Source organism: Lethenteron reissneri, chromosome 43 (assembly GCF_015708825.2).
Source record: "Lethenteron reissneri isolate LAM-NWPU_2019-01 chromosome 43, ASM1570882v1, whole genome shotgun sequence".
Taxonomy (NCBI): Eukaryota; Metazoa; Chordata; class Hyperoartia; order Petromyzontiformes; family Petromyzontidae; genus Lethenteron; species Lethenteron reissneri.
Window position 1 is genome coordinate 4,781,660 of NC_083821.1, and position 22,691 is coordinate 4,804,350.

Genomic DNA, 22,691 nt, shown 5'->3' on the forward strand with positions numbered 1-22,691 from the left:
TACCTGGCTGTCCCTTGGTGACCCCGAGCGAGGAATCGTTGGGACTCTCCGCCAATGTCGTCGGCACGCACAACTCCAACGGAGTCTGCATCCCCGAGTCTCCTGCGAGGTCACCCAAGTTCGTGGACGACGGCGACGACGACGACGATGACGAACTACCCTTGGTCAAGAAATGGGGCAGCGCAAATATTGCAGCTCCCAGTGCCACTAGCAGCCCGCCGGCGGCCAGCCACCGCGGCCTGCGACCTCGACCGCCGAAGAAGCTCACGAAGACGACGACGGAGAGACTGCCCACGTCGAAGCAACTCACCACGAGGCCCGACTCGGAGCTGCGCAACTTGAAGCGCCTCTCCACCGTGGTGATGACCCCGTTGAGGAGACCCGACACCATGAGCGCCTGCACGAACGTGAGGCTGCACATCGAGAGCAGGAAGCAGCGTGAGTCCTCGAAGCGACGTCTGCACCGGCAGCCGCGCGTCGAAAGGCCGCTGGGTTCAACTCCGACGCCCGCGGAACGTTGAGACAGCGGCGATTCTTTGTGAGTGGACATCTCTCCGTCAGTCCTCCCCAGCCCCAGCCCCCTCTCTAACTCTCCCCCGTGTCAGTGTCTCCGTTGTGGGATGTGTGTAGAGTTGTTGTTCTTGTTGTTGTTGTTATTCTTCCCAGTGCTGTTGGTAGAGATGGCTCAACTTTATCATTGAGTCGGTCCCTTCGTGCTAACTCCTGTGGCTCTAGCCCTCCCCTACGATAGGTCGCCGTTCTTTCTCGGCTCGCTCAAATCCGCATCAACTTGTTTCGCCTTTTCAAATCTGTCACTTTAGTTCCTTCGCTATCCGTCCTCAGCCTTCCACTCTAACTGCCAGGATGAAGCGTAGCTCTTTAAACTCCACTCAGTCCAATTGCTCCCCCACTTCTTTCTCCACTCAAATCTAACATTCAAAGTCGCTGTCCAACTCCGGCAGCAATTCTCCGCCCAGACCTTCCTGCCTCTCTCCCTCTCTCTCTCTCTCGACCCTCAAGCCCTATGAACTCTCGGTCACATGCTTCTTCCAAACACCCTGCCAGGGCATCTTGCCGCGTCCTCCCTCCTCCTCCTCTTCCTCCGCCACTTTCCGTCTCAACGCAACGCCCTCCGCCGACAGCGCCTCTCTCAACTCCACTCAAGCTCCGAGACGTCTCGCGCTCGCCACGTGTCGCTCGCGCTGCGTCCAGACGGCCGATGAGGTCACTCCGTCCCGATGTTCCGCGCACGACGGCCCGTGACATTCACGGTGGGGAGGCAGCAGCAGCAGCAGCAGCAGGCGTCCGTCCGTCCGTTATCCGTGAGGACTTTGCTCGTCTCGTGCAGATCGGGCTTTGGCTGTTACGCAGCGAGGCATCGTGCTGAAATTCGCGTCGTCCAAGCCATTATCATCACAATTATCACCATCATCGTCGTCGTCGTCGTCACATCCTTGAGTGTTGGCGCCGTCATTTGAAGCCGTTCACGATCAAATCGAATTGACTGCGCTCAGAATAGGTAGAATTTTAAATCAAGTGCTGTAAGAGTACATCGACAACAGGAAACACAAAAAAAATGAACGGCGCTCTGCACGTCCTCATTAGCGAGATTAAAAATATCCTACTTTAAAAAAAAAACACCCCCATCTCAGCCTATTTTAAAATATTAAAATCTGTAGCGTATATTCTTATTTTCGCTTTACGTATCGTGCCTGTCACCTCGGCTCGGTGCAGACAGCGGCTTATTGTATGTTGGCTGCGCGCAGCGATATGTGCGTGCGTATTGTGCTCGTATAAATAAAGTCGCGAAAAATCACTTGCCCCAAAAGACTGTTAAGCCTACGCACAGGGCATATGTGTGTGTGTGTGTCCTGTGCTAACCAGAGCAGAGAGCGGTAGTGTGCTACAAACCCAGCTATCGGTCACCAACACCATCAGTGGCGATTATCTGAACCGGTCCTGGACCTTCCCTAGGTCGACTCAGCCTAAAATGAGTACCTTGTGCGCTTTGTAAACATCTCCTCTAGGGAGACAAAGGCGGCCGGGCTTGGTGCTGACCACCACCCACCCGCTCGTGTGTCGTGCCGGCCTTCATAGGCGCTTGCTAACAGCACTTGCCCCGAAAAAGCCTATAAAGCCTATACGGGGGATCTTTGTCTCAGTGTTAGCAGAGCTATATTAAAACCCCGGCTACCAGCACGTGCGTTCGCCTGGCTTGTAGAGGAACAACTGAGCGCGTGTGACTCTTCCCTCTCCCTGGCCACCACCCGCGCTCTCCCCCCTCTCTCTCTCACTACTGTGACGACACACACACCCACAGCACATTGCACACACACACAGCACTACACACAGACACACACTGCACACACACACAGCACTGCACACACACACTAGACACACACACACTACACACAGCACTAAACACACACAGCACTACACACACACAGCGCTACACACACAGCACTGCACTCACACACACACTACCCATACACAGCACTACACACACACACTACACACAGCACTACACACACACACTACACACACACACTACACACAGCACTACACACACACACTACACACACACACTACACACAGCACTACACACACACACTACACACACACACTACACACAGCACTACACACACACACTACACACACACACTACACACACACTACACACACACACTACACACACACACTACACAGCACTACACACACACACTACACACAGCACTACACACACTACACACACACACTACACACACACACTACACACACACACTACACACAGCACTACACACACACACTACACACACACTACACACACACACCACACACACACTACACACAGCACTACACACACACACTACACACACACCCTACACAGAGCACTACACACACACACTACACACACACACTACACACAGCACTACACACACACACTACACACACACACTACACACAGCACTACACACACATACTACACACACACACAGCACTATACACACACTACACACACACACTACACACACATACTACACACACACACAGCACTATACACACACTACACACACACACTACACACACACAGCACACACACACAGCAACACACACACACTACACACACACATCACACACACACACTACACACACACATTACACACACACACAGATCGGCTTATTCCAAGAACATCCACCAAGCCCGGCACGTCACTGAACACTTTACACCAGGTCACACACCCCCCCCCGCCCCCAGGGTGTGTGAGTGTGTGAGTGTGTCTGGGGTTGGGTAATTCCCTGTAATTGATGTACGTTAAGTGCTGAGCACGTGTACTGTACGTACGATATCACAGCACACAGAGCACGTGTTACGGTGGAGGACGCTTTGGGACAATGGTTTAGCAACGCACGCCCACCGAGACTACCGTGCATTTGGTCGTAAATTGTCTAATCTCAGCCGAGTCTTGGTCTAAAATAGGAGCTTCCTTCATGCGGGCGTTCGCCTCTGGGGAAATGAAATGGGAACGTGGATTTGTCGTCGTCGCTGCTGGCAATGGCAGCGGCTTCGCGGCGTCGGACTCAAGAGGCGCTCGCTATCACGCGGCATTGCGCCTGACGCTTTAGGTGGCTCAGACGTGGGAGCTGATGATTTTTGGAGCAGGGTGGCATCATCGAGGGTTTGCGAGCTCATGCCTCCAACGGAGCCGGCCAAATATTTGCGTGGGTTCAAAAAATGTAGACGGTGACATTGAAATGTATTCATATTCTTAGGCTTTTTCGGTAAAGCCACGTAGGTAAAAAATAAAATTAAAATTAATAAAAGTAAAATAAAATAAAACTCACGACGTTTCGGAGGCAACACAAGCTTCCGTCTTCAGGTGGAAGCTTGTGTTGCCTCCGAAACGTCGTGATTTTTATTTTATTTTACATTAATTTTAATTTTTTACCTACGTGACTTTACCGAAAAAAACCTAAGAATATGAATATTTGCAGTCACGAAAGCTTCAAATATAGAATTAGACATTGAAATGTGTCTGTTTATTATAGGGATTCTAAGACGGTGGGGGGGGGGGGGGTAAGTTTGTCTTGTAATCCGAAGAATACGATACTTGAAAAGTACAGGGTGATCCAGATGTCTTGTGACCCCCATTTAATTCTCTAAAACTTAATATGTTAAGAGCAAGGTTTATCCGGGTCAATTAATCAGAATTTGTGTTTATACTGGTGGAATCCGATTAGCTATAAAGCCCTTTTTCACAAAAGTCGAGAAGGGTCGGGCAAGAACGTTTACAACAATACTGGAGGTCACGAGACATCTGGACCACCCTGCATATTTCGCCTCTGGTTTTTGGTTTCCCCTAGGTCAACTCAGCCTCAAATACAGTCCCTTAATACTCGTCAACGCCAAAATCAATCGCGCGTGATTCTAGCTCGGTGCGTCCATCCCTCGACCGTATGTGGCGCTTGTGTTGCTAACAATACGTGCTCGCCAGACAATATTTCATCGCGCCTAGAGTCTGACGGATGTGGCCGCATGGCTCCTGGGCGAGAGGAAACGAGAGGGCAGCGTTTGTGAACTGCTGCATCTCGCAGAGGCCGCCGAGTGATTGCGTGATTGCGTGTGCTATAATTAAACGACCCGGGTTGATTCAGAATAAACTGTCCAATTACGCCAATTTGTAATCGCTGTAGCACGCGCGCGCACAACGCCCACAAGTTACGATGGTTTGTGCGTGGAGCCACGTTCACACGGTTGCAGCAAGATAGGTACAGGCACCTCGGATTAGCACGGTTGGCTACGTACGGTGTGAAAGAAGTTCAACATACATCATCGCGATCCCATGGGCAGATTAAACCCGTTAGGTGTCGATTTCAAGCTTTCGTGACTGCAGGGATTCATCTTCTTGGTTCTTTCGGTAAAGTCACGTAGAAGGGAAATAATAGAATAATTAAAATAAAACAATAAAATACAATTCTCACGAACTTTTCGGCCACAACGCAAGCAGCCGTCCTCAGGCGAAGAACAGGGCTTCAGACGCTGTCTATCCAACAGCCCTGTTCTTCACCCGAGGACAGCTGCTTGCGTTGTGGCCGAAACGTCGTGAGAATTGTATTTTATTATGCTTTTAATTTTATTATTTTATTATTTCCCTTCTACGTGACTTTACCGAAAGAACCAAGAAGACCGTTAGGTGTCCACTGCGCATTTCGTCATTTGTTTCCACTTTCCTCTCTGTCTTGTGCCAATGTTGCTAAAATAGCGCCACATATTTCTAGCGCCATACACAGGTCGCAATATAAAGCAAATTGTCCGCTGTAATAAAATTGAAACGCACGTTACGCTTGTCAAGATATCCCGATGAATCAATAAATCTAAATCAGCTCAAGCCTCCGGTAAATCACGTGGCTTGTGTGGCTACCACCATTCTGAATCTCTCCCGTCTCTCCGCCCTCCTTCTGTGAAAACAGACGCTGCTTCTTCGTGCACCTCACTTCTGCACGATCCTCCCACTCTTCATTCCCGTCTTGTGCTCAGACATCTTCACCGGGTCATTCCTTCTCCTCCCCTTCCTGCCCTTGGCGACCAGACGCTCCTACTTTCTTCTTCCTGCTGCTCATCGCTTGACATTTTGGGCCTCTGGACCATTGCTCAGCAACCGTGATTAAACAAATGCAACAAAAAAAACTTGCTTGGTATGCAGTTCTCTATGCGTTTTAGCAGTGCTCCCTGTTGGTGGAATTCACTGCAGCCATCTTGCTTACTGGTGAACGTATGTTTCTATGATGCATTAGTGTCCTATTTAAATCCTGGGCTACAAAAACGTGGGTAGAGCCACATAAATCAGCCTCCTATGTGACTCATATAAATGCAGTTTTTAGTTAGTGTATTGGGTAAGGGCAGCCATATTGAAATACAATATGGCCGCCATCATTTGTCATTGGCTTCCTCTGAGCCAGACTAATTGGAGGAGAGTAACCATCTGGGCACGGCAAATGTCAGGCATAATTGATAAATGACAAAACTTAAATCACATTTACAAGTAACACCTTGCACTTAAAATCTAACGCGTACATTTAATTACCACCGAATAACGTAATCAGCCAAATTAAATAGTTTTATTTTCATTTAATATTTACCATTAACACTTCAAACATCCGAGTCACCGTCGCCATGGAAGGTTAAAGGGATTTGTTTAAAGAAAAATGTTTACAGCAATTTATTTGGAAAACTTGATTTTGATCGATTTGGCCTGGGGTAGCGAGTTTCCCGATTGTGTCAGCCCCCCACTTGATCCACTAATGATGCCCTTACTAACAATATTTTCTCCAAAATTCAACAGGTTTGATTAATTAGATATCCAAGTGTACGCATTTTTAAAATAAATGAAATGTATTTAACTTTGCAAGCGTAACGAAATAAGTTTTGAGTTAGTGAACGCCTTTCACTCGCCGTTTTAGGACAAATCTTCTAAACTGCCATACGAGAGCAAGATGTGAGTGAAAGATGACCGGAAGCAAGCCCGGTGTGGATGATTGCAGATTGCCACGTCCGTACGCTCATAGCTTAATTAGCACATGGACAGTGTTCATCCCAGACGTTTTTTTCTTAATAATTTAATTCTGCATATTCTGGCTGAACTATGCCTGCCGTTGAGAGGTTTACTGTACAGAAGCTAGCATTTCCCTGCGACTCGCAGCTTCATTGGCACGCGAACAGCGTTCATCCCAGAAGTATTTTTTGTTACTTTTTCATACCCACAATTCTGTCTGCCCGGTGTCCACCTCAGAGACGCTTCACTGTATATTAATCTAGCGTCCTGCCCACGTGTTCTTATTTTTCATACCCTTCTAACCTCTTGGCAGACTCGAAGGGGAGGGAAAGTGATAGATTGTATCCTACACGCCCCCTCACCCCCCAAATAAACAGGGAGGTACAAGTGAATTTCCATTAAATAGTAAGAGGTACTCATTAACACAGACTTCATACTGTTAACGTATTGCCTATAATACATTAACAATCCAATCTAATAATTCACGTCTTTTTTCATTCCATCGCTATACGTACGTACGTTGAACTTCTTTCACGCCGTACATAGCCAACCATGCCAAACGGAGGTGCTGAAGGTCCTCGCCATTCGGCGTCAATCATGAGGGTTGCTTGATCATACGTCACCACGCTGGTTAGTGTGGGTAGGTCACCACAGGGGTTCTGAAATCACTCGTCACTGATGTTGGCCTCAGCTGGCAATCGAGCACATGTCATTGGGGTTCACAGCGTAAAATAACTCGTCAGCTTTCTAGTCCCCTCTAGAACATTAGAATTTGTAATCACTCGGCCACGACCATCTGTACGTATGTATGTTGATCTGCTTTCGACGCCGTAGATAGTCAACCGCGTTAACAGGAGATGACGAAATTTTGGGGCATAGCAGCCTTTTATTTGACGACTAAGACATTTCCACCACGGCAAGTAGACTGGAGTTATGATCGGTCTGAAGTCACGTGTAGCCTTAGGTGAAAACAGAACTCATCGACGGGGGAAGGGAAATAGATAACACGATGGTCAGATATGTATACAGCTCAATTACCGATACGACCCATGGATTCAATCTATTCCGGATGCCCGTCAGCAGATACGTACGCGAAATAGCCTCTGTGCAGCGTCGGAGCGGCTAAGGTTACGCTGGGGTGTGAATTTAAGCCACGTGAGTCAGAGATGTTAATGCAAGACCTCTTGAAGTTGCGTACGATACGATATCTCCTCTTGTGTGCAACCTTGAACGGGAGTGCTGTTTGATCTCTCCGCTCGAAACGTCGCCTGTTATTATTATAATTTTATTTATTCTTTTAATAAAATATTGACACATGCGTTGACGCTTTTTGTTTGTTGTGCTCCTGCGCCACTGACAATGGGGTATCATGAAGAAATAAGTATAACCAGTAAAAACTAAGTTTTTCACTCTAAATCCTTTATATGCATGGCGGCTAGAGTCCTCTCGTCCTCTGGCTTGAGATGGCTGCCACCTATGGGTCAGATGATTGCCTGCCACCATTAAGCAATTGGTAATTAAATATTTAATTTGTTTTCCCTAAACAGTGTAACATTTTTGGAAAAAAAATTCACGAACATTAATTGTCTCGCACAACGAGTCTGTGTGGAAAATGTCAGCTCGATTGGATCATGGGAAGTGGGTTAAAAAACGACCGAAAGATTTGCACGGTCGTAAGCAAGCAAGCAAGCACGCAAGCAAGCAAGCGAACTTAATATAAAGGATTTAAAAAAAGCGTCTCATTTTGGCACCGGATTCAGCGTGGGATAGTTCCCAGATATCTTATCTAACTTTATATTTATAGGGCGCCTTTATACCTCTCAACCGCCCCCTACTTGTAAGGCTTAACGGAAACATGGCATATTCATTGACCGAAATTGGCATGAGCAGACCGTTGCTACACTTGCTAGAAAATTAAAAACCGGTTGTCTCCGTGAAGACGAGACACACACCTGGCGTATTTTTTTTAAACAGCTCACCGGGGCTAAAAAGCAAGCTATATATTTCTTCAAGGACTTTGGTACGGCGAAGATTTTACCACCACGAAATGGGGATACCAATTTGCCATGGCCCATGGGATAGATAAAAGCGATGTTGGCCTCAGGAAGCGGGCCGAGAGTCACGTGCTGATTTAATAAGCACTGCCAGTGGCAATAGAGAGGGCACGTTGAATTATTTTGGGGGGGGGGGGGGGGAAACAGAAACCTTGACATTATGACTCACAATATGTTGCGGATATTGAACGAGAAACTGCACGCAATGTAGTTTAATGTTTATGGAATACATTTAATGGGATCTTAATGGGAACAAAACAACAACAACAAATCATGCAATGTCAACAGCATTAGGAGCAACATTTTCGGAAATAAACATTGCTGACCGAGCAAACTTAACATTCGTTGTGTATTGCATGTTTAAAGAGCAATACGAGTAACAACGTGTATGTATTTCCGTACACTGGCATTCATGTATACGTAACTCATATTCAAGACACACACACACACGTGTGCACCGCGTGTAATATTATGGGTGGTCAACAAGGACGCCGTAAATCGGACGTGAAAATAATGTGGACCCACAATTGCTACATTATATATAGATATGTCGATTGGTTGTTTAATGTTAAAGTGTTACATAAACCGGCGAACTGGATCATCCCATCATCGCTCCAGGGTCGATAAAATAAATACCACTTTGTAGGAATGTCCTATGGACATACTCACCAGTGCCATATGAATGTGGAATTTCCACCACTGGCTCTGCGCTGTATACAGGAGATGAGCACCAATGCGTATTTGAGCAGGTATCACTTTTTTAAGTTAAATGAGGTTTGCAATGGTTATTGCACCGCACTATGAACCCAGCGCCCCAACTTCGATTCCCTGCCACGGCTAACATCAGTAGCGCGTGATATCCGAACCGCTCCTGGCCACTCTCTAACCCCTTCCACCAACCCATTCTGACCAACATTATGAAGTACAGATCAGACTTTCCCCCCATGACCGAAACGAAATGGGAAGTCCTCCTTTCGGCGGTGGATTCACAAAGGGCCGGACATCACAAATCAAAATCAATGTTAAACTATCGCCGTCCAGTGGAGTCATACAAGCGTATGGTGCAGCGAAGCCACTGCTGGCCCACGCCAATTCCGGTGGAAAGTCATATCGACGCGAGGGAGCTCAAGAGGGCTTCTCGAGATGGACTTTGGCCAACAAACCCAAGCTCTGAAAAAGGTGCGGGTACCCACGTTTCACCCCATCACACGTGGCCTGCCGATCAACTGATTGGCAGTTAACACCCCTGCGTGAACGGAGCCGGCGGTGGGGGGGGGGGGTGTTCGGGGGGGATTTAGGAAACTTGCCCCAAATTGTTTCAAATGTCACGACGGGAAATTGAGTCGAACCCCCCGCGACTGCGAGTCCAACACGCTGCAAACCAAGCCCCGCTCCGCCACTGTGGCGGCATCCTCGTGTAGCCAATCAGCCGGCAATAGCGTAAAGAGCACGTTTGTAATCAGCACTCGGAGACATTCATTACGATGCCCACGTGTCTTTGTGCTTCATGCCTGTTGTATCAGCGACGTTGCCATCATTTTTTTCTCATTTTTAAACTAAGTAATTCTACGAACGCATTCTATTCTGCTGGGTGGACAGAATGATGTGTTCTATGAATGATTTATTAAAACGCATTAGTCACAACACCCTGCTTATGACGACAGAGCACCAAATGTCGTACGAGGGATACGCCATGCACCAAACATCCGCTAAAAAAATGATTTTGCTGTTGTTTGAAAGAGCGTGACCTGAATATGTTAATGGCCAGAATGAAGAGCTCGGCGACAACCACCACCTCACTGCCATCTGCGAGTCGCAAAGCATTCAATTGTTTGGATAAGGCGATTAGAGAGAGAGAGAGTTGGGATCGCACGCCATTCATATATTCTACCCGTAGCGGCAACTGGACGACAACCGTGCACGTGGCCAGCGTGATGGGAGAGGCACCAACGGACCACCGAAACTCGGCTTGGATAGACAGAGACCAGATTACAGATTTGCCGCAAACAGTAAGTAGAATGAAAAGTGAAACACATCTGCTTAGCGTACAAAAACCAACACGACATTTCCATGCAGAGAGCCCCGTTAATCCAGGCTCAACGGCTTTGCCCATGTTATGATATTGCATAATTCATGCGTAAACATGGTGGCGTAGATAAGCAGGCACAAACAATACAAATGGGCAAAGTGTCCTATGGAATGCTGCCATCAGTTATCGCAGTTTCTCTCCCTTATTCAATTTGGGGTTGGGGGGGGAAAGCGACGTCATCATCGTAACCGTAATGAACGTCTGTGAAAAGAGCTTCATAGCTCATCGGATTCCTCCTGCTGTCGAAGTAAAGATTCTGATAGTTGAATCGTTTGAGATAGGCAGCAACACAACGTCATATCCATCACGCGCATATCGTCAACGGCACAAGCAATTTGGAACCCATTATGTGGCCCCCTAGACCCACTGAGCCTTACATGAGTAGAATTTAACAGGGGGGGAGAGGGAGGTCTAAGTCCCTCCAGTCCCTAAAGACAAAGATCCTCTGGATAGCCGTAACATACGTTTGGGGCAAGTGCTGTTAGCGAGCATCTATGAAGACGGGCACGGCACACGAGGGGGTGGGTGGCCAACACCTCGCGCGGTCGCCTATGTTTGCCAAGTGGCGATGTTTACACATCGTACAAGGTACTCATTTGAGGCTGAGTCGACCTTGGAGAGGCCGGTTGAAATAAATATGACAGGTGGTGGCCGTGAGCTGGAATCGAACTCGGGTGGCCCGGGTTCGCAGCGCGGCACATTAAGCACTCCACTAGTAGTCCAAGACAAATAATCCCCCTGCGAGCCGTAACAGACATTTGTGGGAAGGTGATGTTAGCGAGCACCTGTTAAGGTCTGCACGGTGCACGAGAGGAGTCATTGAGTACGAGGTAATCATACGAGGCCGAATGAATCCGGGGCGAGCGACCCAGGCCAGATTCCGAAAGCGCTTGCCACCGACGCTCGCCGTGGTCGGGAATCGAACTCGAGTCATCGGCCTCGTAGTGCGGTGCGCGAACCGCAGCGTTATCAGCGCTCCCCGTGGACGAAGAACGCACGTGCGCGCGCTCGAGCAGGTACGGGCGCGCGCGAGGAAACGGACAGGCGCGCGCGCACCACACGTGTGTGGGGAGCGGTAGTGTAGCGGTTAGCGCGCTGCGCTATGAACCCTCGCGACCCAAGTTCGATTCCCGCTCACGGCCAACACCAGTGACGATTATCTTAACCGGTCCTGGGCCTCTCCTAGGTCGACTCAGCCTCAAATGAGTACCTGGTGCGGTGTGTAAAACATCACCACTAGGGAGACAAAGGCGGTCGGGCGTGGTGCTGGCCAGCCACCCCCTCGTGTACCGTTGCGGCCTTCATAGGTGCTCGCTAACAGCACTTGCCCCTACAGTCTGTTGAGGCTATATGGGGGATCTTTGTCGTGTGCGCGTGTATGCGCGTGTGTGTGCGCGTGTGTGTGCGTGTGTGTGCGCGTGTGTGTGCGCGTGTGCGTGTGTGTGCGCGTGTGTGCGCGCTGCGTGCGCTCCCTGGCCGCCTCTTCTTCATAGCGGCAGTACAGATGTGCCGGCCCCCCACCCCCCCAAGAGCACGGCTCAATATAGCCGTCACTGTAATGCAGGTTGTAGTGCATGGCAGCGAGCTGGGGGCGCGACGCGTGACCTTCACAAGCTTCACAGGGACGGCGCGTGCACAGAGCGGCCGATGTGCGATGGCAGCGCGGGATCAGGGTCGGCGCGAGGGGCGATGGGAAACCTGCCCGTGAAAGCGGGAGATTTGTGGTTAGGTAAATAAAAAAAATAACCCTTCTTGGTTCTTTCGGTAAAGTCACGTAGAATGGAAAAAATAAAAAAATAAAACATAATAAAATAATTATCACGACGTTTCGACAGATCTGTTCATCACCTGAGGACGGCTGCTTGCGTTGTGGCCGAAACGTCGTGAGAATTATTTTATTATGTTTTATTTTTATTATTTTATTATTTCCATTCTACGTGACTTTACCGAAAGAACCAAGAAGATGAACCCCTGCAGTCACGAAAGCTTTAAATCGAAAAAAAATAACATTTGAAATGAGCGAAGCTGGCCGTTGCTACGACGCAGACCCCCTTACAATCCGGCGACGCAGAGGCTGGTTGATGGATCACGACGATACTTTTTGCTGTAGGAGGCAGTGCCGACAAAATTGGGAATCCCAGATATTGTCGACGAGGGCTATGGGGTGTCTAGAAGATGGCAATGCAAGCGGTGGCTTCTTGAGTCTGTGTGACGATGTGAGCGCTATTCCGTTGCGTGCAGAGGTCTTTCTCCGGGACACTCCAGGTTCCCCCGATATGCGAATCAATGTGGAGGAATTGACCAAACATTCCAAATGCAGGACCTTCAAGGGAAATACTGTAGTCTGAGACTCAGGCTTTCCTGGGTAATTAAATGGCATTACTTATTTAACTGTTTAGTTCACGAAAGAATTGTCCAAATGTTCCGGTGCAGTATCCTCTTGAAAAAGAGCATTCAGATTCAGTCAAAACTCCCGATAAATAAATAAAAATATATCTTAAATGCGGCTGCCTGTATTCATACCGAAGATCTCATTTGCAACTGGCTCAGCGCGCAGACATGGGCATTACGATTAGCAGGGTGACGCAGTGGTAACACTTGTAACCTCACAGCATGAAGGACCTGGGTTCGAACCTGACCCGAACACCCTTCTGCGTGGAGTTGTATGGTCTCCCCCCTGCTCTCCGCGAGCTTTTGGTCCGGGTTCTTTGCTTTCCACCAAAAACCAAAACGCACGCAATGCCATTGACGTTCGCCAAACGTCCCCAACGCAGCGATGAAAAACCAGTCTTCCGACTCGGTGTGGCTTTCCTGTGTGAATAAGTAATAGCAACTATTGGATTATAAGTATCATTGCAAGCCATGGTGGCCTAGTTTTCGAGTGTGCAAGCCGGTACAATTGTACCAGTGGGCCCCCAGGTGCATGGAGGATGATCCACGCACGCCACCAGCCAACCACGCCGCGTCGCTGGCATGCCACGCGCCGTGTTCCATACAAGGGATTTATCATTTAAAATAATAGCCGGTTTGCACGTGTGCCAATGTTGCCCTTCACCAGCTGCAGCCAGTCTCATCATCATCAGCAGCAGCATTATTATTAGCATCGCTGCTTCATTCCTCGGTTCTTGCTCCACTCTACAGCAGCCAAAAGTGGCTCCATTCCAGTCCGGCGGACGCTAATTTTTTTTCCGCTTTGCCTCTTAACGCGTTGCTCTGTGGGGTCCTGCCAGGGCGGGCGGGCGCGCGCGTGGCTGCCCTGTGGGCTTAGGAACGCGCGTAGCCCGCTGCTGCCACCCGCCGCCTCGTGTGGGTGGATCGTTGCTCAACGTCGCGTTGCAACAGCTGCTCGCACATCGAGCAACGCGGTCCTTGAATTCAGCAACGCGGCCGCGACTTCCCGTTCGAGCACAGCGAAACAACGGTCGATTGATGAAGACGTACACGAAGCTTCGTCAGCCGGCTGCTGCTGCTGCTGCCGCCACTGCTGCTGATGATATCATGGATGAGAGAGATGGGGCTGCTCCATCATAATCGTTTTTAAAAGAGCATCATCATCATTCCCATCAGCAGTGCATCGCCGCCGTGATCATTAACATCAGCAGTACATCATTAACATCAGTACGTATTCGTCATTATCAGCAACTAATCATTCACATCAGTAGTGCATCGTTGTCATTAATATCAGTACATAATCATCATTAACATCAGTAGCATATCATTAACATCAGCAGTGCATCGTCATTAACGTCCGCAGTAGTTCCAACTTCATCATCCACTACCTTTGATTATTATTTTATATTACAGATGATGAAGAAGGACCTGCTGTTGATGTTGTTGATGATGGACTGTAGATGATTATTACGGAGCTGCTGCTGTTAAAGATAATAGTGGAGATACATCGATGATTATTTTAATTGTGCTGTTGCTATTAAAGATAACGAAAGAGGTGCTGCTGATGATGACAATGACGGTGAAAGTGATTCTGAATCTGCCGTTGATCGCGATGACAATTATTACAGAGCTGCTGTCGATAATCATGATGAATTACGGACCTGTTAATAACGGCGATGATGATGATGTTGATCTGACAGAGCTGCTGCTTCTGCTGTTGCTGCTGCACTGGCGACTATACACTCGTGCTGCCCATATATCTCATCCACCAGCACGCTACAAACCGCCCTGCGAATGCATCGCACGCGCAACAAACACACGCCGCTCCTCTTCCTCCTGCTTCACGTGTCACGCGGCACGTGTTGCTCCTCGCCCCGCTGTTGGCAGGCCGAGGTCCTCAATCTTGGGCGCTGGATGCGACTGCTGCCATCCCTTCCACAGTCGGTCTCTGCAGAGACAAAGATCCCCCCCCACCCGCTATAGCCAGACCAGACTGTTGTGGCAAGTGCTGTTAGCGAGCACCTCTCTGAAGGACCGGCACGGCATGCGACTGACTCTATTAGCGTTAGCCATGGGGTGGAGATGGATTTAGGGAATCGTGTCTTTTAGATGAAGCCAACGTGATGGTTCTTTGCGTTATCACGCGACATACACACAACAAGGACAAAGACAAAGATCCACCCTATAGCAAGACCAGACTGTTGTGGCAAGTGCTGTTAGCGAGCACCTCTCTGAAGGCCGGCACGGCACACGAGCGGGTGGGTGGCCAGCGAAGAACATTTCACTGCAGTGGCGCATGCGGTGACGTTTCAAATGTTGATTTTGTCGAACCAGGGGAGAAGTGAAGACCCGGACAGGGTCGCATTCGCAAAAGTCACCTGGGGCATTAGTCTGCCAGTGGGGTGGGAGATGATCGCTGATGTGTAATCCCCAATTGAGTACTCTGCGAGTACATTTCTTATTGGGTAAATCAAATGCTCCAAGACCTCTTGGCACGAATAAAAGGGTTAATTTAAAATGATCTCCAAAATAGTTCTGTGGTGCCTTGCTTTCACAGTGCCCTGCGGGAGTTGTGAATGGACACACACCGTCTCATCACAGGGCGGCGAGAGGACAATTGAACCATAATTGGGCAAACGACTAAATTAAACCTTCTTCTTGGTTCTTTCGGTAAAGTCACGTAGAAGGGAAATAATAAAATAATAAAAATAAAACATAATAAAATACAATTCTCACGACGTTTCGGCCACAACGCAAGCAGCCGTCCTCAGGTGAAGAACAGGTCTGTCGGAAAGACAGCGTCTGAATGAAAAAAAAAATCATTCAGATGTCGTGAGAATTATTTAATTATGTTTTATTATTATTTTATTATTTCCCTTCTACGTGACTTTACCGAAAGAACCAAGAAGATGAATCCCTGCAGTCATGAAAGCTTTAAATCGAGACTAAATTAAAGTTTAGATTTAAAGCTTTCGTGACTGCAGGGATTCATCTTGTTGGTTCTTTTGGTAAAGTCACGTAGAAGAGAAGTAATAAAATAATAAAAATAAAACATAATAAAATAATTCTCACGACGTTTCGGCCACAACGCAAGCAGCCGTCCTCCTCCCTCCCAGCTTAAATAGACGCTCCAAGCCTAGGACGTGTCATTCAAACTCTGTCTTATCGACAGACCTGTTCTTCACCTGAGGACGGCTGCTTGCATTGTGGCCGAAACGTCGTGAGAATTATTTTACTATGTTTTATTTTTATTATTTATTACTTCCCTTCTACGTGACTTTACCGAAAGAACCAAGAAGATAAATTAAAGTTAACAAAAGCAGTTTCGTTCCAGTACAATGTGGTCCTGCGAATTGACTGCCAGCTTGGCAGAGTATGTGCGTTGAACTTCTTTCGCACCCTACGTAGCCAACCGTCCTCATCGGAGGTGCGGGGGAAGGACAACGAACTAAACACAAATAGCAGTTCTCAAGAAATGAGTTCTTCATTTAGATTTAAAGTGCACATCTCCAGTGGCTTCCTAACGCAGTGAGAGGAGCACTTATCCGCCTACTGTGCTTGTAAGCAGCGTGGAGTTGCCTCTCTTTCTCTATTGCAATAATGTGTATTTAAACAGCAGCGTCATCCGTGCCGACTGAATCTCACAACGCTGCACAATTCACATCACAGGCAGCTGCGTTTCGATCAAGATGTCTTCGGCGAGTTAATGCGCATTCATATAAGTAGGAAAAAAATCGGAGCACCCGGAGAAAACCCACACATGTGAGCGGGTAACACTACAAAAACACGCACACAGATGTAACAGATGGAGATTAGTCCACACGTTGCCATGCTGCCCCCTCCTGGCAGACCAGGGAATGTCACCTCCTTCACACGATTTTGTGCCATCTGCCAACCCTCGCTTCCGCACCGCTGGACCAGAGGCCACGTGTATAGCCACCACCTTCCAGGGTGTTGGGTGAGAATGGCAAAAAAACAAATGCACAAGGGCAGCAGCATGAGTCACTTACAGCAGGTTCGGGCTTGGGTGTCTCAAGAACCTCCTCCATGTCCTCTGCTCCCACAGCCTATGACAGTGACAATGAAGAACAGTGTTCGCAGTTTGGTGGATTCTTACTTGGAAGGACATAACGGAAGGAAACAAGTACGTTAAATGTATTAAACCACGAAAACCATTGGTGGCAGCCACATGAGCCGAATATCGCAGGTGGGTGAGTGATTGAGGGGGTGATTGAGTAAGTTGGCGAGCAAGTGGGTGAGTGAGCGAGCAGGTGAGCAAACGAGTTAGTAAGCGAGTGAGCGAGCGGGCGAGCGGGCGGGTGAGTGAGTGAGCAGGTGCGTGAGTGAATTGGTTAGTAAGTGAGCGAGCGAGCGGGTTAGTGAGTGAGTAGGCCAGTGAGTGAGTGGGTTAGTGAGTGAGCGAGTGGGTTAGTGAGTGGGCCAGTGAGTGAGTGGCTTAGTGAGTGAGCGAGCGGGTGAGTGAGTGGGTGCGTGAGTTAGCAAGTGGGTTGGTGAGTAAGTGAGTAGGCGAGTGAGTGAATTGGTTAGTAAGTGAGCGAGCGGGTTAGTGAGTGAGTGGGCCAGTGAGTGAGTGGGTTAGTGAGTGAGCGAGCGGGTGAGTGAGTGGGCCAGTGAGTGAGTGGGTAGTGAGTGAGCGAGCGGGTGAGTGAGTGGGCCAGTGAGTGAGTGGGTTAGTGAGTGAGCGAGCGGGTTAGTGAGTGAGTGGGCGAGTGAGTGAGTGGGTTAGTGAGTGAGCGAGCGGGTGAGTGAGTGAGTGGGCCAGTGAGTGAGTGGGTTAGTGAATGAGCGAGCGGGTTAGTGAGTGGGCCAGTGAGTTAGTGGGTTAGTGAGTGAGCGAGCGGGTGAGTGAGTGGGTTAGTGAGCGAGCAGGTGAAAGTGAGTGATCGAGCTAGTAGGTAGGTGAGTATATGATGGGCCGGGCACCAGAAAACTGTGGGTGCCGTAATCTCAGTGTGTGGGATGATCAAGGCACCGTGGTACAGCAATAGATTATTAAATCTTTCTGTGTAGAAGCTTTGGGTTTTGTCCCTTGTAACGCATCAGTTTTCTCTGGTTTTCTCTCTCGCAAGCTAAACACTCATTCGTGTAATTGGCCAAACATCCAAACTTCAGGATGCTACTGAAAAAAGAGTCTCTGGGCTCAATGCGGCTTTTCTGGAAAAAGTGCCACTATTAAACTTTACACAGTGGCACTATTGTTGCAATTATCGTTACTGTCATTCCCGTCGACCCTTTGCCAGAGCTTGTACTCATGCTCTAACATTCGGGGGGGGGGGGGGTTGCTTGCTTAATCTCTTCCTGGAGCTGCAACACTCGCCAGCCACCGCCCTCGTTTTAATTATTGACGGCAATCATCTTACACGGCATCTACAAATGTGTTCTTCCCTGCGCTTGCTATTTTAATTTGTCTCTTAGAACCAATGACGGCGTGGAGGGTCCCAACTGTCGTCATCTCGGCTGTCACACCAACACCGGGGGCTGAGCTACTCCCGTCCACGGCGCACGCGTCGTGAGCGCGTCGTGAGCGCGTCGTGCGGAGCGTCCTAAAGGTGAGGCTGCAATGTCGAGACGCCGTTGCAGAGCAATTGGCGGACACGGGCGTTCTGTAGAAAGGAGACACTCATTTTTACCCGTAAATTAGTTTTTTTTGGGTTAGATTTAGTAAATATGAAAGTGTCGTTAAACCCGCCACCACCCGGCATAGCCAATTAGTAAGTACGTAACGTACATGGAACTTCTTTTCCACGATACTTAGCCAAACGTGCTAACCGGCAGTGCGGGTGGAGGGCACAACAAGCGAAACACAAACGAGCACTTCTAAATAAATGAGTGCTACCAATGCGCCACAACACAGCCGCCCACATAGCGGGGCGAAGGGAGTTCCCGACAGTGGGAGCAGCAGAAGAGAAGTAGGGACCGGCCCGCTGAGCGAAGTTTGACTGGGGGATGGCGGTGCGGGACACATCAACAGCTTGCTACTCGATGCCTGCAGGGGCAATTTCGGCGCCATGGCATCACCACCGAACGTCAATCCCAAGGGCTGACGAGACACCCGCTGACTCGGCGAGTGGCTCCATTAAAGCCATTCTCCTCCAGCAAACAATTATACAGAATACCAAATGCGCAGTTGCAATGGCCCTCAGGCCCAGAGGTCGTCCGTTTGTCCTTCCGACCACACGCTGCGATCACAACTGAAGGGTCCCTCATCAAGAAAAGTAACATTCACTGGGTTATAATCGCTCACCACTGGACCTATTTTGCATAGACACTCTAATGGACGTCATTACTCGTGTTTTTCTTCTTGTTGTTTTCATGAGTTTGCTCGTGCGTTCATATTGTGCCTGCGGTGAGCTCTGCGAATGGCAAAGGCCAATAAAGCGTCTACTGCTGCTGCCACTGCCGCTACCTACCGCTGCGCCGCTGCTCGTATGGATGGTGGCGACTGATTGGGTCAGTGTGTGGGGGGAGGGGGCTGGAATAGTGGCGGCAGTGACAGAGATTGAATGGGAGACGAATGCTGCCAAAGTGTCACTGGTCACCTGACACACAAAAAAAGTCGACAAAACGACGTGATGAATTCCAGCCATTCTCAATCCACAAATGGTTGAAGGCCTCCCCCCGACTCTACGTGGAAGTTTTCTTCACCGTACTGCACCACCCGCCGTGGCCAGCTGCGGGTTGGTGATGGGTGATGGGGAAGAGGGCAGGACCGGTTCTCGTAACACTCGTCACTGATGTTAGCCGTGGCCGGGATTCCAACTCGGGCCGCTGGGGTTAACGGCTTAGGGCGATAACTGCTGTGTCAACGATCCACCCTGCCTCACGCACAAAGTTATACTAAATCACTGTGGCTCCCCTAAAAGCCCCCTGTTAAATTGTTAATTACGTTTGTAAAAAATGTTTGTCCTCTGTCATATTACCGGAATGGATAAGAGTGCATATTGCGAGCTATAAATGCTCTGATAGTGCCTTGTACTTGTACTGTCCACCTTTTCGCGTTCTCTGGTCTGGCACTGGTGAGACTCGGCCATAAAGAAGGCTGCTGTCTCTGGTGTAGGGCAATCAGCTTCAAAGACAATGCCCATATATTACACTGGTCAACACACTTTTTCTGGCATAAAGTATTCCAACGATTTTCAGGTAATTTTGGGGTGCTGATTCCAAATCTGGCATCAGTTTTTGTCTATCACATCAGGTTTTTGAGATGTCAAATATTGCATTTTCAATAAAAACTGCAGAAGAAAAATATTAAATAAATGTGGATATCTACATAAAATTATATTATAAACACACTATCCTAAAAATACAGCACCATATTTTAACACTAAAGCAGTCACTAACTCGCAACATCTTGCAATCATAAGTGACACAGTTAATTTCGGGTAAAATCAATGAAAATGGGGAATGCCGATAGCATAAAAATGAGATGTGATAGAGCAAATCTGAGATCAGATTTGGAATCAGCACCCTGAAATTAGTCTAAAACAGCTGCAAAAGTCCAGGCCAGAAAAAAAACGTTTGTTGACCAGTTATATCAGAGCATTTTTGTTTGCATGTTCATCAAAAGTACGTGTGGTTCATGGAGACTTGATGCCTTGCAAACGTTTTCTATTTGGTGTTTGAACATCTTACCACCTGTTTTTATTGCCAGAAAGGGTAACACCTATTTTTATTTTTCATATATTGTTTACCCTGTTTGCATTAAGTTCTGGCGTGGATTTTGTGTCACGTTCTCTAACTGCCGCCACTACCAATGGTTTGGGATGTGGTCTATGAATCTCCATGTAACTTTTTGCATTTCTACGTAACTCTATCGATCTCCATGTAACTCTATGGATCTCTATGTAATTATATCGATCTCTATGTAACTATATGGATCCCTATGTAACTCTATCAAGCTCCGTGTAACTCTATAGATATCTATGTAACTCTATCGATCTCCATGTAACTCTATGGACCCTATGCAACTCTATGGATCTCTATGGAACTCTATGGACCCTATGTAACTCTATCTATCTCCATGTAACTCTATGGATTTCCATGTAACTCTATGGACCCTATGCAACTCTATCGATCTCCATGTAACTCTATGGACCCTATGTAACTCTATCGATCTCCATGTAACTCTATCGATCTCCATGTAACTATGGATTTCCATGTAACTCTATGGATCTCTATGTAACTCTATGGATCTCTATGTAACTCTATGGATCTCCATGTAACTCTATGGATCTCTATGTAACTATATCGATCTCCATGTAACTCTATGGATCTATCTGTAACTCTATCGATCTCCATGTAACTCTATGGACCCTATGTAACTATAGATAACCGCAATGTCCTGTAACTGCCACCACTGCCGATTGTCTTGTGGCCGTGGTCGTCCCAATGCTCAACGGGGCCTTACCAACTGAAATAATAACATCCGAGTGTGTGTGTGTAAAATATCGTATTATCTCATATTTCTGAATGAAATAACCAACTCAGGAATTACCCTGAGAAAGTCATCGGAAGATTCCGCGCCGGGAGACGGAATCGCACCGGCGCTCGCTGGATCGCCGGTCCAGCGTGCGGAGCGTTACACCGTGGCAGCTGACACCAGGCTTGGCACGGAGTGCAAATATTTTATTTACGATGAGACAGAAGGACCGCCCTTACCTTTGCTCTTTCGAATCGTTGTCCTCGTTCAATCCTGCAACAACAACAAAGGGTAACATCTTCAGGGAATAAAAATGACAAACGCAGCTTTTATTCCCCCAAAAGCAAAAGCTCGGATTCGGCAAATGCAGGCGGTGTTTGCGGCGGCAGGGTCTGCAAATGTTGCCCGTCTCCGGGAGGGGATGCGTGGACGTGTAATTAGGTCCCACGGGGTGCTCAGTGATTTATTTAAAGCGAAACGGCAGCGACGTGCACAGCGGCTGGCGAGACAACATTTTCGTTGCGGCCAGGAGTTTTGAAATTCTCTCGGTCGGGGAAGGACGCCGGATGAGGAATAACGAGATTGGGGCACCGCATTTCCCCAACATCTCAACACGCTTTCCAACACAATCTCATCTCAATCGTTACAATGCCTAGGTGTGTGTATATATATTCGCTATTTTAGCCTAGGGGACCCCCTGATGACAGCTGTCCCCTGTGTGGCACTAAGTGACGTGTCGCCTGCCTGCAAGTGGGCAATGGTACATCAGTAGGAGGTTTGGGGGGGGGGGGGTTAATGTTGCTCGTGTTACTCCGATTGAGTAATCTGCAAATATATTTTTCTCACTCGAGCGATGATTCACAGATGGCCTCCAGTATTCCCTCGTTGTTCACGAACTTGCTATCCGCGATGTTGGCTACCCGCGAATCGCACCGAGTGGGCCGATGCTTCGAAAGTGTGAGGGCCAGTATGAGAATTATGGGTGGGTGGGGAAGGTTGTTCGGTGGAAGGTGGTGGACACTGCATGTGGCCAGAGGATCAGTAGGAGTTGGTTGACATTGAACGGGGAGATGTTGGGAATTTGATTTATTCAAGAGGCTAGGTAGATCAGTATGTGATAATGGATATTGAGTGAGTGGGGAAGGTGGATCAGTGTAAGATGATGG

General features: G+C 48.3%; 2 protein-coding genes and 1 long non-coding RNA gene across 3 annotated transcripts in view; 1 reads left to right on the forward strand and 2 right to left on the reverse strand.

The window, feature by feature from the left end:
- Positions 1-550, reverse strand: part of LOC133353252 (solute carrier organic anion transporter family member 5A1-like) — a 34,655-nt gene extending 34,105 nt beyond the window's left edge. The window contains exon 1 of the mRNA XM_061569351.1: positions 4-550. Coding sequence (XP_061425335.1) covers positions 4-550 — 547 coding nt within the window. The remainder of the gene's footprint in view (positions 1-3) is intronic.
- Positions 551-10,536: 9,986 nt separating this feature from the next.
- Positions 10,537-19,013, forward strand: LOC133353280 (uncharacterized). The gene is made up of 3 exons (XR_009756352.1): positions 10,537-10,614; positions 17,152-17,229; positions 18,522-19,013. It is a non-coding gene; the product is annotated as an uncharacterized LOC133353280 (long non-coding RNA).
- LOC133353279 (extracellular sulfatase Sulf-1-like) overlaps positions 11,977-22,691 on the reverse strand; it is a 32,117-nt gene continuing 21,402 nt past the window's right edge. The window contains 4 exon segments of the mRNA XM_061569388.1: positions 11,977-15,033; positions 17,096-17,121; positions 17,124-17,152; positions 21,765-21,798. Of these exon segments, the coding sequence (XP_061425372.1) occupies positions 14,983-15,033; positions 17,096-17,121; positions 17,124-17,152; positions 21,765-21,798 (140 nt within the window). The 3' untranslated portion in view covers positions 11,977-14,982.